At 37.0% G+C, this 13998-nt stretch overlaps 1 protein-coding gene across 1 annotated transcript in view; it reads left to right on the forward strand.

Annotated features, from left to right (window-relative positions):
* The window catches only part of LOC124605175 (leucine-rich repeat-containing protein 15-like), a 51596-nt gene that overhangs the window by 15734 nt on the left and 21864 nt on the right, over nt 1–13998 (forward strand). Inside the window, exon 2 of the mRNA XM_047136687.1 lies at nt 6489–6806. Coding sequence (XP_046992643.1) covers nt 6634–6806 — 173 coding nt within the window. The 5' untranslated portion in view covers nt 6489–6633. The remainder of the gene's footprint in view (nt 1–6488; nt 6807–13998) is intronic.

A 13998-nucleotide genomic window follows, 5' to 3' on the forward strand; every position in this document is an offset into this window, starting at 1 on the left:
ATCAGTATCCAAATTTCAGGCCCAACTTTTCGAAAACAAGGTAGCAAACAGAACTGAGTCTTTAAAACCGCAATTCATTACAGAACTCACAATGTATGTAAAACATGGGATACTTTTCAGTTGCTTACTTGAGTGCCTTCTCGTATGGATGAGTATGCGGTCTAACCAGTAACATTCCAACTCGATAAAGATGCCCATGCACACACTGATCTACCTGCTGCCAACAAATCTGACACAGTTCATGAGTGCACAGGTCACTCCGACAACCACATTAAGTAAAGAAAAGACCCCCTGTGAAGAAGAAGAAGAAGAAGGAGGAGGAGGAGGAGGAGGAGTTTCTGAACGTAGGCGAAAACGACTGAAATAATTGGTATTCTTCTCATTCGCATACTCGTACAGTTGCAGTTTGCATGCCAGACTAAAATTGTAGTGCCAAGTGAAATACTAGTGTTAGTGAGTGCACACGTAGATTTCATATTCTGTGTATTATGACGTTATTGAAATTATTGTTATAGTTCTTAAAATAACTGTGACACATGTAGTTTCAAAAGCAATATATTCTGTATAGCAATTTTTGGATGTTATGCTGCTCCATTGTAAAACTGGTGTAAACTTATTATTATTGTTACATTAAAATAGTTCATGTATATTATGGTAATTAATCAGTTTATTATTATTAAATTAATACTGTTTGTATGTTTTATTGCTGTTAAAACTGTGCACTTGTGGCACCTTAAAAGTGTAGGTGACACAATCAGTGACCTGTGCCCCCCTCCAGAACCAAATCATGGATCCACCCCTGTCCACTGTTGACAGAAGTGGAGACAGTGAAGTGACGTGTGTGTATGTGTGCAAGTGTGTTCTGCAGAATCAGCACAGTACGGGGGTGGTTTGATAAGTCTGATAAATTTCTGTGTGAGTTGAACATTTTGTTGGATCTTCCTGTTTGGTAAGCTCAATTATTACAAGTATAATAGAAAGAACAATGATGTACAGCATACAGTTCATTTAGACAGCCATTTGAATTGGTCACTGTGTCACCTGCAACTGAAAATGGAGAAAACCATAGTTTGTGCTGTTATTAAACATGATCATTCAGAAGGTTGGATTGCACAAATCAAAACAGAATAGGATTCAGTTCATGCGCACCCTGCACCATAATTGAAGATTATTTACTTTTGGATTAATGAATTTAAACATAGTCAGACAAGCACCAAAGATGAAGCACACTCCAGCCATCACCACAAACAAAATGGTGGATAGAATCCATGATATGATAAGGCAAGCCTGCTGAATAAAAATTCGTGAAATTGCTGAGACTGTAGGCATCTCAACTGGGTGAGTGCATAATAGCTTGCATGGAGAATGGCCATGAAGAAGCTGTGCGAGAGTTGGGTGCCACAGTTGCCCACAGTAGAGGAAAAGTGTATCCGGCACAATATTTTGACACAATGTCTAACAAAGTTTAGTTCCAATCCACAAGCCTTTTTGCTCCAGTTTGTGACTGTTGAAGAAAACTAGCTCCTCATTATGTACCAAGAGTCAAAGTAATCAACAAAGGCTGATGCAAGTACACCGAAGTTCAAAGACCATTTTGTCAGCTGGCAAGGTGGTGGCCAGTTTTTTGGGATTCCCAAGGAATAATCCTCATAGATTACTTGGAAAAACGTAGCACCATAACTGGACTGTATTATGCTTCATTGTTGGATCATTTGAAACTTGTATTTGTTGAGCAAAGACCAAGCTTGGCACAGAAAAAAATGCTGTTTCACCATGATAATGCACCATCCCGACATCTATATAAACAATGGTGAAAGTGCATGAATAAGGCTTTGAATTGGTTCCTCATGCACCCTATTCATCAGACTTAGCCCAAGTGACTTCCTCCTCTTCCCTAACTTCAAACTTGGGCTTAAGGGGAAGAAATTTTGATCAAAAGGAAGTGGTGATTGCAGCCAAAACATATTTTGCAGAGTTTGACAGAGCCTATTTTTCCCATGGGATGAAAAAGGTGGAATATCGCTGGACCAAGTATATATCCCTCAAAGGAGACTATGTTGAGAAGTAATGAGAGTTGTTTCTGAAACAGACATTTTTATTGCTTTTTTACCTAACTTTTTCAAACCAACCTCATAATATTGGTTGATGTGGAGATGTGACACAGTGGCAGATATGCCCCCATGGCCACATTGTGAATCATGTTGCCCCATTTGTTGGTGTACTGTTCAACATGTCTAAGAGGAATAGTGTACGACTTGGTGCCAATTAACATGACATACAAACAGTTGTTGTAAAAAGATGGTAACTGATGGGGAACGGAGATAAGAGTCACAATTTGTCAATGACAAGCAATTCCAAACCTAACAGGAACTGCTGCTGTTTGTGTATGCAGGTTCCTCTCATCCATTTATAGAGAAACATTTTGAAATAAACTATGCAGTGGACATTTAAAGTCAGAAACCTTGTAAAAGGGTATTGCCCTCAGTTTCAGAAGTAACTACACATTTTCAGTGGGCCCAGTGACACGAAATGGGACAGTAGCTGACTGGAGGCACGTAGCATAGTCTGCAAAGTTGCAGTTTCATCTTTCTGCAATGGATGCAAAGTGTAAAATGCATCAATGGCCCAATGCAGTATTTAACCCATTGTGTGTGGAGTCTGTAGTGTAGGCTGGAGGTGATTTATTATGTAATGAAGGTTGTTTTTTGTCCTATGTGCTTATATTTTGTGGGTTGTGCATTGAGAAATTTCTCACTTTGCTCTCTTTACCAATACGTGTTTGGATAATGTATCATCATCATCATCAGTGTTTCTCATTATTTTACAGACGAACAATAAGTAAATGAAGGAGAGTATATGTTCTGGTATCCAGTCCAAAGGCTGGTTTGATGCTGCTCTCCATCTACTTACTGTTTTTAAGTTTTAGTCTCCCTTTATAAATGTTACTCTTGTACTTCTGTCCCCCACTGAACTGACAATTCCTCGATGGTTCAGGATTTGTCATATAAACAAATCTCTATCAGTCAAGTAGCCATACATTACAGTACCTCCTCTTTAGTTATCTGATCTGCCCATCTAATCTTCAGCACTCTTTCTGTAACACACATCTCAAAAGTATCTGTTCTTTTCTTGTCTGAACTGTCCATAGTCATACAAGGCTATACCCCAGGTAAGTACCTTCAGAAATACGTTTCTTGCTATTGTCAGTCTGAATTTTATATCCTCTGTCTCCTTTGGCCATCATCCTTTAATTTTGCTGCTCAAATAACATGTCATAAACTCTTTTCAAGTCACTATCCATTTTGTTCAACTGCTCTTTCAAATCTTTTGTTGTCTCCATCTCTGACAGAATTACAATGTCATTGGCAAATCTCAAAGTTGTTTCTCTTCTCTCTCATCTCTAATTCCTTTTCCAGTTATCTTCTTGGTTCTCTTCAAAGTTTGCTCATTGCACATACTGAACAACATTGGTGGTAGACTACAAACCTGTCTCATTCCCTACTCAACTAATACTACTTCCCTTTCATGTTCTACTCCTGTAACTGCAGTATGGTTTCTCTACAAGTAGTAAATAACCATTTACTCCCTGTACTTTATCTCTGCTGCTTTCAGAATTTGAAAGAGTGTGTTCTAGGCAACATAGTCAAAAATTCCTCTAAATCTTCAAATGACATTAAGTATAACTTTGACTTTTTCCAAACTATCTTCTAAAATAAGTCATAGGGTCAGTAACGCCATACATTTCATTGGAACTGTATGTGGTGTTCCCTGAGGTCAACTTCTACCAATTTTTCCATTTTTTTGTAAATAATTGGTGTCAATATTTTGCAACAATGATTTATTAAACTGGTGGTTTGGTAATATTTCAGGTTAAATAAATAAATATTCACATATTCTTCTGCCTTCTTTGGAACTGGAATTATTATGAGCTTATTGATGTCTGAGGGTATTTCACTTGTCTTACTTTGCATATCAGATAGTGATTTCACTGTGGCTGGCTCTTCCAAAGATTTGGTCGTCATATTCACAAAAACTGTTTCAACAGAAATTTATATCTTAACAGCACACTGTGGTTTGTTTCTGCCCATCTTCTGCAGCTTGACTGATATTTTAACAGTGTGTCGTTTAACAGGATGAGGATTTCTTTAAAGTACTCTAAATTCTCTGGAGTGAATGGGTAGGTCTAAAATGAAACTGTAGTGGTTCCCTCCCGATCTCTTCTGTTGAAAAAGATCAAAATAGGAATTATACTTACAGTGATACATTGCTGTACTTAAATACGCTAATGCCATACGTTGTCCCTTGCATGAAATTGCATTTAGAGAGCTACGTTGGACACCTTCGGGGGTTTGATAGTTGTCTGAGAAGATGCTTGCTTACCTCCTTCATCCTAAAGGTCTGTTGTTCCCACTGGAATTCTTCTCTATAGGTTGTGCTATCTAACATTCGTAACTTTAATAGTAAAATTCAGTGTGGCATTTGGGACTGCTATTACTATTACTGTAATAATGTTTAAAGTGTTTCTTTTAAGAAAAAGGCGTGCCACCTTATTTATTTGTCCAAGTGAAATAGAGAAACACTTATAACAATATGGAATATGAAAAAAAAAGTTACTTGAGAGACAGACATAATCCATTAATCATTGTACCGACTGCATGTTGTCTCAAGCATATCTTCACTGTCTTTCTGTCAGAGTCTTTTAATATCAGGGTAACAGTGCCAGAGATAAGGTTATCATTTCTCATTTTCACTTATAGAAATATAACTGGTCAGTCTGATCATGAATTATATGTTCATGCTACTGATTACCAAGCTAGACTAGTTAAATGTTGGCCATCTCAGAGGCTGATTGATGAGTACGTTTAACCAGTTTATGCATGCTTGTGCTATGAGCATTTTCACGATACTTATGGCTATTCCTGCCAATATTTGTCACCAAATTATAATTAATTTTTATCTTTACAAATTCATTGTTTTAAAATAAATTGCAATAACGTTTAAGTGCCAGCATGAGAAAAGACTCAAGCATGGTTAATTGATTTTCTGATAAATCATATATTAAATATTATTTCTGAAATTTATGCATCCTCCTAACAATTTTGATGCAGGATTTCCTTCAGTCTGCCATCAGTCAAGGACAAGTCTCTCACTGTTTAAACTTCCCCACATTCCAGGACCAAGTGTCTTGACCATCTGTCTTATGTGGAGAGGGTAACCTGTCTCGTTACCGACATGCATGGCCTCAGCAGTGAATGCAATTCAATACACATGACAGATCATGATTTGCATGGTGGCGTAAATGCCATGGTGTATTGTATTTATCTTTATTATTGTTATTTAACTTACTACTACTGCTATTAATTTGTTACTTGCATGATCAAACTGCTATGCTAATGAAGATCGTAGTTTGGAAGATATGTTAGTCATGATTGTGAATTTTAAGGAGAACTTCATGAGTAACATCACAATTCAGTACTGAATAAATTACTTTATGTCATTGTAAATTTTTTCAATCTCTTAATCTGTGAACCAGTGGCCGAGTGTACTTTACTATTATGATGGATTTTGGCTGTGTTCTCTCTTGGCGAGGATAATCTGCTTGTTGTGCTGTTTGTAACTGTTCACCCGAATTGCTATTTACTTATTCAGTAAACCCACTACTACATTGCCCTTGTATGATTCTGTGTTGATAACATGTACTCATCTGACCATGATACCTGTTTCTTCTGCCTGTATTTTAATAATTTCATTTTTCTCCACACCTTGTCTAAGGCATTACATTCATAAAAGGTTTTCAGAGTGGCATCCTCCAGCAACTATGTAGGCATGTCATAATCTCACAAAGTTTCATCGCAACCTTTTGGACAACCTCAGTGTTGTTCATACGATGCGACAAGTCGCGAGAACTCTTACCGCATGATACTCTTAAGTCTCTACAGATTTTTTGTACTCGTGACAGTTGACATGACACAACAAGAACAAACTCAAGTAATCAGATAATGGAAAAGAGTCTAGCTACAAAACAGGATGTCCTCTCTCTTTCCACCATTCACATAATATTGATGCAGGCATTCATTAGCAAGAATTCCTGCTATCCCAAACACTGTTAGAACAACACTGGCATTCCAGAATAAATCTTCACCTTGCACCTTCCTGGCAGGTTAATAATAAATACCGGACTGGGACTCGAACCCAGAACCTTGCTTACCATGCACAATGTCCTTAATGGCTGAGCTATCCAGCCATGACTCATGACTTGCCCTCACACCTTTCCTTCTGTCTCTCCCTGTCTCCTACCTTCCAAACTTCACAGAAGTTTTCTTGCATACCTTCCTGGATGAAAGTGTATTACACAAAAATGACTTACTCATGGCCTACAGGTTGCTACAGAGTGTTATGTAGTATAGTCACCGTAGACAAAGCTTTAAACCATATGTAAAGACAAAACAAAAATATAATGACCTAATAGTGAACTTTTTATGTTGCAGGTGGCTGTCTCTTGCTCGAAACTCAATCCAACGTATTGATGAACGTGCTTTCATTGGAGCATTAAGACTTGAATCTCTAACGTTGAGCGATAATCCCCTGGGTCCGTATCCACCAAGACTGGAAGACATACCCAGCCTCCGTGTTATGCAGCTGCAGCGATGTAACATTTCAGAGATCCCTGTACCAGACTCATTTCTGGGTGACTGCTGTCCCCTGATGACTGAACTCTGGTTGTCATACAATCTAATCAGTGATATACCAAATGGATCATTCACAGAGCTTCCAGGGTTACAGTACCTCTATCTTTCCAACAACAGGTGGGTCTTCGTGTTAAGCGTCTTCAGACAACCTTTTCTCTTCTACTTTTTTCTTTTCTTTTATTCCCCTCAAAAAAAGTAAAATGCTCATTTTCTTTGTCAAGTGAAGCTCAAACTGCTGTTGATTCGAACATAACTCCAGAATCTAGCTTAAGCACTTTCCTCTACAATTCTCTGAAATGAACATCATAATTTCCCAAAGCTTCAAATGAATCACTTTCAGTAACAAAGGGATATTATAACGTGTTCCTGGAGTGCAATATATGTGCCAGAAATATTGTGATGTGAATGAAAATTTGTTTGTTGGTTAGCAAGAATGTTGTGGAGAGTTTTAATGACGAGGGCAGTTAATGCAGTGCTCATTGTGGATGATTTTAAATTTTTTACCTGCATTCAACCTTATAAGGGCAACTTATAGTTGCAGCTGATACTTCAGATGTGGGATAAATGGGCAGCACTTACAGATTCTATTCAGAATCTCTGCAGCAAACATGTGCTGTTTTGAACTTCCTGCCGGGTTAAAACTCTGTGCATGAACGGGAGCTGAACTCGTTGCACAATGCACAATGGAACATGAAACTAACTAGCACAGCAGAATCTTATCAGATATGGCTGACAAAACTGAAAGAAGTTTTGGTTATTCATAAAGGCTATTAGTGGTATCAAAGCCAGTGTCCAGACACCCATGGATGACACAGGAACCAAAATTAAGAGTAGCAAAGCCACAGTAGAAATGCTGAACTCCAGTTTCAATTATTTAGAATTTAAGGGTAGTACCCCGCAGTAGATCAGATACATAGCAAAAGTGAGTGATCTGGATATTAATGAGAGTGGCATAAAGACACAGCTGAAATTGTTAAACTGGAGAAGGTCTCAAGCTCTGTTGGAATCTGTATCAAATCCAATACAGAATTTTTAACTGAGCTAGCCTCTTTTAACCATGATATATTTTAGACCCAAAAAAAGGGGGGGAGGTGGCAATAGCTGGAAGAAAGTAGAGATCACACTTTCAAGAAGGGTAGTGGAAATGATTCACAGACTATGTTATTGACATTTAGCTGATGTAGAAGATTAGAAAAAATTCTAAGCTCAAACATAATGAGATATCTCAAAACAGAATGACCTCCTCCATGATGACCAGTGTGGATTTTGAAAACATCAGTCATGTGGAACTCAACTGATGCTTTCTCCATGCGACATCCTGAAAGCCCTGAATGAAGGCAGTTGGGTTTGTGCAATATTTCTTGACTTTCAAAAGCATTTGGCCTAGTAGCCTACCAATTCTTGTTAATGAACGTATGATCATATAGGGTATCAAATGAAATTTGTAACTGGATTGAAGGTTTTGTGGTGGGAAACACACAGCATATTATCTTAAAAGGAAAACACAATAGATGTAGAATTAACATTTGTGCCCCAGAAAAGTGTGTCAGGGCGTTTGCTGTAAATGTTGTATATTAGTGACGTGATGGACAGTATCATAATGGAAAATATTAATAACAACCTCAGGCTTTTTGCAAATGGTGCAGTTGTCTGTAATGAGTTTTTGTTTGAAAAAATCTGCATGACTGTAAGTTCTCAATCTGCTTTAAATGCACAGAAATCTAAAATTATGCAAAAGTGTAGAGTCTAATTACTACATTATCTATGAGTCACAATTGGAATCAGTTGAATCATAAAAATATCTGGTTTAAATATCTGTGGGGATATGAAATTGAATGAATACATCGGCTCAGATCACATAGGCTCCGTCATAAGTAAAGCAGGTTGCAGTTTTCAGTTCATAGGTGGACTGTCGGGAAAACGCAGCCAGTCTTGATATAAGATTGTGTACAAAACCACTCTGCACCCCCTCCTGGAATAATGCTCAAATGTGAGAGCCTTATACAAAATAGGGTTAACAAGAGGAAATACGTAGATGTTGGATCTGGAGAAAGCTGAAAGAAAGAACTGAAAAATGCAAAGCTCCTGGAGTATGTGGCATTACAGTGGAAGTAATCAAAGCCACAGGACCTTCTGGAATTGTGTGTCTATGTAGAATAAGGAGGATAATATGAATCAACAGAGTGATTCCTGATGATTAGACTAAAGCAATTATTGGACCTGTTTTTGAGAAAGGTAACAAAACTCTCCATGAGAACTACAGAGGAGTAGCATTAATATGACATTACAAGAAGATTTACGAAAATGTAATTTTACAGAAAATCAGGAACAAGATAGAAGCACAATTATGAGAAAAACAAGGATTTTGGCTTGGAAGATCAAATATAGATGCCATATTTAAAGCTACAAAGGTGGTAAGAAAGAAATGGGAATTTGGGAAAGACATAGTAGTTGCATTCATAGATATTAAAAAGGCTTACAGCACTGTTTGAAGGAAAGAGAGATGACAAGATCTGACTGGAACTGTCAGAAGGAATGTGATTTTGAATCAGAAACACGCATAACAAATGCCTGAATTGTAATTATAAAGAAGTGGCAAAACATTAGAATGGTTTAGAACAGATGAAGGGGTTTGACAAGGAAATGTGCTCTTGCCAGTGCTCTTCATGGTAGCCACTTAGAACATCAAAAGGAAAGTTCACCGAGGATCAACAGCAAATGATATGAACAACTAAATACCTGGCAGGGGTAATTGAAGAAGCAGGCGGTAAAATAAGCTGATAAGGTAATGAAAATCAGCAGGGAAAATGAAAAAAATGAAGGGTGTAAGCTGTAATGGAAAAAATTTGGAAGGTGTAGATGCTTCAAAATATCTCAGAAGTAAGCTAACAAGGAAAGGAAAAGTCAAGGAAGTAATTTTGTATGGGATAGAAAATTGTTCAAAATTTTAATACTGTGTACCAGACATGATTAACAAGTATAAATACCTGCCAAAGCAAAGATCATGATATAAAAATCGTATTATCTGCCATTTCTGACCTATGGATCAGAATGTTGAACCTGGACAAAGAAAGATCTGAGTAGAATACAAACAATAGAGATGGACTTCCGACAAGGATTCTAGGGTAAGATGAGAAGGGATAGGATAAGAAATGACACACTTCTGATCAATCCTGTAAAAGAAACTTTGGAGAGAAATAGGATGAAATGATTTGGCCATGTTAAAAGAATGAGAAAAGAAAGGCTATCACAAAGAGCTCTGGAGTCAACAGAATCTGGAAGAAGAACAAAGGGAAAACCAAGAATGAGATGGACAGATTAGGTGAAGGATGTTGTGAGCTGAAGATTATTACAGTGGGGGGAAATACTGAGTGATAGACTGTGGGAGAAAAGAGAAGATTGGAAGAGGCTTTGTGATGAACTGTATAAGGAGGTAAATGTTTCAGTGAGAACAAGGGGAGGGAGAGGAGAAGAAGACCAAGAAGAAGAAGAATGGGTATTGTATATATACAAACAAGGGCAACACAAAGGATCGCAGGTTTGTTTAACCCATGCGAGTGTCTCTGTAATGTTGAAAAACCTAAAGTAGCTGGTGTCTGAATAAAGGTGTCACCTCATGAATGAAAAGCATTTCAGGAAGCAATACTAAGTGAAGTGAGGAATCTAGAAATATATTTCAGCCTCCTATGTATCACTCTTGTAGGGAGCATAAAGACAGGATTAGACTAATTACAGCATGCACAGAAGCCTTTATACACTCCTCCCCTGCCCTAACTATAAATGGAATGGAAAGAAATGCTAGTATGTGGTACAATAGGAAAGTACTCTCTCTCTCTCTCTCTCTCTCTCTCTTTTTCTCATGCACTTAAGTGATTTGCAGAGTATGGATATAGATATAAATCTTATATTAATAATAATAATAATAATAATAATAATAATAATAATAATAATAGCTTTATTCAACATCGAATGGTATACTGCACATGTTCAAAGAAACAGTAATGATTACAGTTACTGTACAATACACAAGGCACATTCTTCCGAATACGTCATTAATTTACAACAAAATTACAATAAGATGTTTACTGATTTCTATTTACATAATTTCACAAAGCATTTGTTGTTTTTCATATAATATGGTTCTCTTCTAATTTTATTTCTAGTATTGTACTGGTGGAAATCTGAATAAGTGGTTGGGTGCAGTCTTTTCACACGCAATATGGCTTTTAGAATGTATGTGTTTATAACAGTCATCACCCCTGTTTTTGAAACAAGTTGCACCAAGATTCCCTATATTTTGCTCTTGATTATGGAGTTTGGAGTTCTTTTGTTTGTAATTCTTCTGTCTACATTATTGATCTCTCAGATGTACAATGGTACAAAAAATGCGAAAGAAAAGCCCCCTTTTGTGGTTTGTTCTGTGTTTGCATCCTATATTGCCTTCTTTCACATAGTGTTTTGAAGTCGGCTACTTAACATATCACACATTGGGAGAAAGACCTATTCTACAATTGACAATGATACAAAATAGATTTTTTGGACTTTGGAATAGTTGCAAAATTTAATTGACTTTGGCTCATCAGTTTTGTTGTACACATGTTGTTAAACTAAAATTACATCCTACATGATAAAGCAGAGCTTCTTTTCTCAAAATCATTGTTTCATTACTGAGTTACAGGCCTTAAAAAAGAAACATGGGGAGTGCTTTTTATAGTAGAGTCATGGGGTCAACATGGCCTACCTTAGGTCTTGTTGTAACTCTTCATGTGCTTTAATTGAAGGTAGCTCCATTTTGTTTGATAATGAGGTTCAGAGATATTTTTTATTTACTATCACTGTCTTCAAAGAAGCTAACCACTCGCTTACGGCATAATGTCTTGCAGCTCCTCCAGTGAGATGAAATTCTTCTCAAAAACTAGAAATAGGGCCAATATATTGCAGTATATTTCCCTATTTCAATCAGAACATCCAACCAACCAAATGTAGTTGTTCATCATTTGCAAGTTTTAGCATGCCATATTTAAACAGATTGCCTCTTATGCTCAATAGAAGTTACTTTAGCACATGATCTGCCATCTATTTTAGCAGCAAACAGTTGAGTGTGATTAAAAATATGATCATGTAAAATATATGATATTGTTCCTCAACATGGTAATGGTAGATCCTGGTGGAGTGTATGTAATACAATATCTTGCTGGCTCTTGATCTCAATCTCTCTCTGCCTTTTTCTCTTTCCATTGTTGTTGATCAGCTAGCTTGCATTTACATAGTTTTTACTTCAGCCTTTACCCTGCTAATGTAATTGGATTGGTTGGTTCAAATGGCTCTGAGCACAATCGGACTTAACTTTTGAGGTCATCAGTCCCCTAGAACTTAGAACTACTTAAACCTAACCAACCTAAGGACATCACACACATCCATGCCCGAGGCAAGATTCAAACCCGTGACCGTAGCGGTCGCGCGGTTCCAGACTGTAGCGCCTAGAACCACTCGGCCACTCAGGCCGCCTAATTGGATTCTTTCAGCAGATTTTAGAATAAATACTCTATTTTCTACTCTACTTTATGAGTGGCTGGTTGTAACTGAGTGAGTAAATGTGAATTAAAGAGGAGAGAGATTGTGTCTTTTTAAATTGCTTTGCATCTTGGTCATTTTTCACTTTTGCATGTTTTAAGTATCATCAGATAACTTACTTAATCAGCAGTCTTTTTTTTAGATATTGTTGCAAGTGAGATACTGAAACCATACAGGTCAGCTACTTCAAGTACTGAGACAATATTGTGTAATGGTTTTCTCTGAATTTGAAATTGTGGGATTCAAATTTAGGGTTTAGTGTGCAACTGTGAGCACAACTAAGCAGTACCTTAGTTGATTCTTTCTGTGAATTTTTGAACCAAGCCATTGGAATTGTTGTTATGTTGAATAATAGTCCACAGACATCATTATTGTCAGGTGACAGATTTCCTATTGTTTCTTGTAGAAATGGTAAGGTGAACATTGCAGCTGAGGTACCTATACTGTGTTTGGTGTAATCCCAATGCTAAAGGGAATAGTATGATTCATTGATGGATTCATTACATGTAAGAGCAATGGACAAATAAAAATGCATTTCAGAGAAATATGAGTATGGTGATATTAATATTAATAAATAAGCAGGCTACAGTCTCATTTCCTCCAACACCATTCTCTTCAGAACCTGTGCTTCATAAGGTGGGTTCTGTGTCAGCTGTATGCATCTGTTTCTGCTGGCATCTGATACGCAGTAGTATTTTCTGTCTGTACATGGAGTGTTTGGTTGTTTATAATTCTTGAAATAACATTTGAAATGTTCCTTCTGTGTAGTCCTCAGAGCTACAGCGTTGTTACATGAATTTCAACTCATGGCTGTGGGTAGAAGCAATATTGCGTCATACACAAGGATTATTATGCAACATATTTCTCTGCCGATTTACACAGAAACATTTAATGGCAGATTCTAATTAATTCTTTGCAGTGCCACACTATTAAATCAGCATAAATAAGGATAGCCATCCTGCGAAACAGGATTAAAATTGTACCATTTTATAAATACACTGTAATTAACCTCCCAGAGCCAATCACTAGAATTAAAAACATATACCCCAACAGCTAAACTGAGCCCAGCTGATTTATAGCAGCTTCCACTGATAATCTCCTCACTTTGAATTTCCACAGAAACAAACTGAAGTCTTTTCTTTAAACTAGACCTCACCAAGTTGTCCTCGTCCATTAAACACAACCTCCAGCTATCTAATGGCTCCAAACTCTGATAAGAGGCTTCTTCCTGCTGAACTAGTGCATGTTCACTAAATGCAACACTCACATGGGAAACCAGCAGATTAAGAATAATTCTGCTCAAGGGACCACACTTTCAAACTCTTTCAAAGGTTTCTGTACTGGCAGAAAAAACTTGATTGATCACTGAGATAACTCTATCAATTTGATAAACCTAACACTCTTACAATACAACCTTTTCCCCTCTCAAAGCACTGTCATTTTAAAAAAAAAAAAAATGTTAATTTTGCAACTGGCTGTATTGGAAGTTGTACCTCTTAGAAGATGTACTCACAAATTCCATCTATATTGTTGTGAATGTAATAAATTTTTAAAACATGCATTCCTTTTAATACAATTAAATTCATCAATGATGTATAGTATTTCAAAAGAAAGGTCTGATTATAAAATGTCATTTTGATTGTGGACTTCTGAATTTTTAAGGAGTGCTGAGCGAAGCATGGTAAAATTGGCTCTATATTTTGTATCATGTTTAGATCAATTGCTTCTGAAATAC

Source organism: Schistocerca americana, chromosome 3 (genome assembly GCF_021461395.2).
Source record: "Schistocerca americana isolate TAMUIC-IGC-003095 chromosome 3, iqSchAmer2.1, whole genome shotgun sequence".
Lineage (NCBI taxonomy): Eukaryota > Metazoa > Arthropoda > Insecta > Orthoptera > Acrididae > Schistocerca > Schistocerca americana.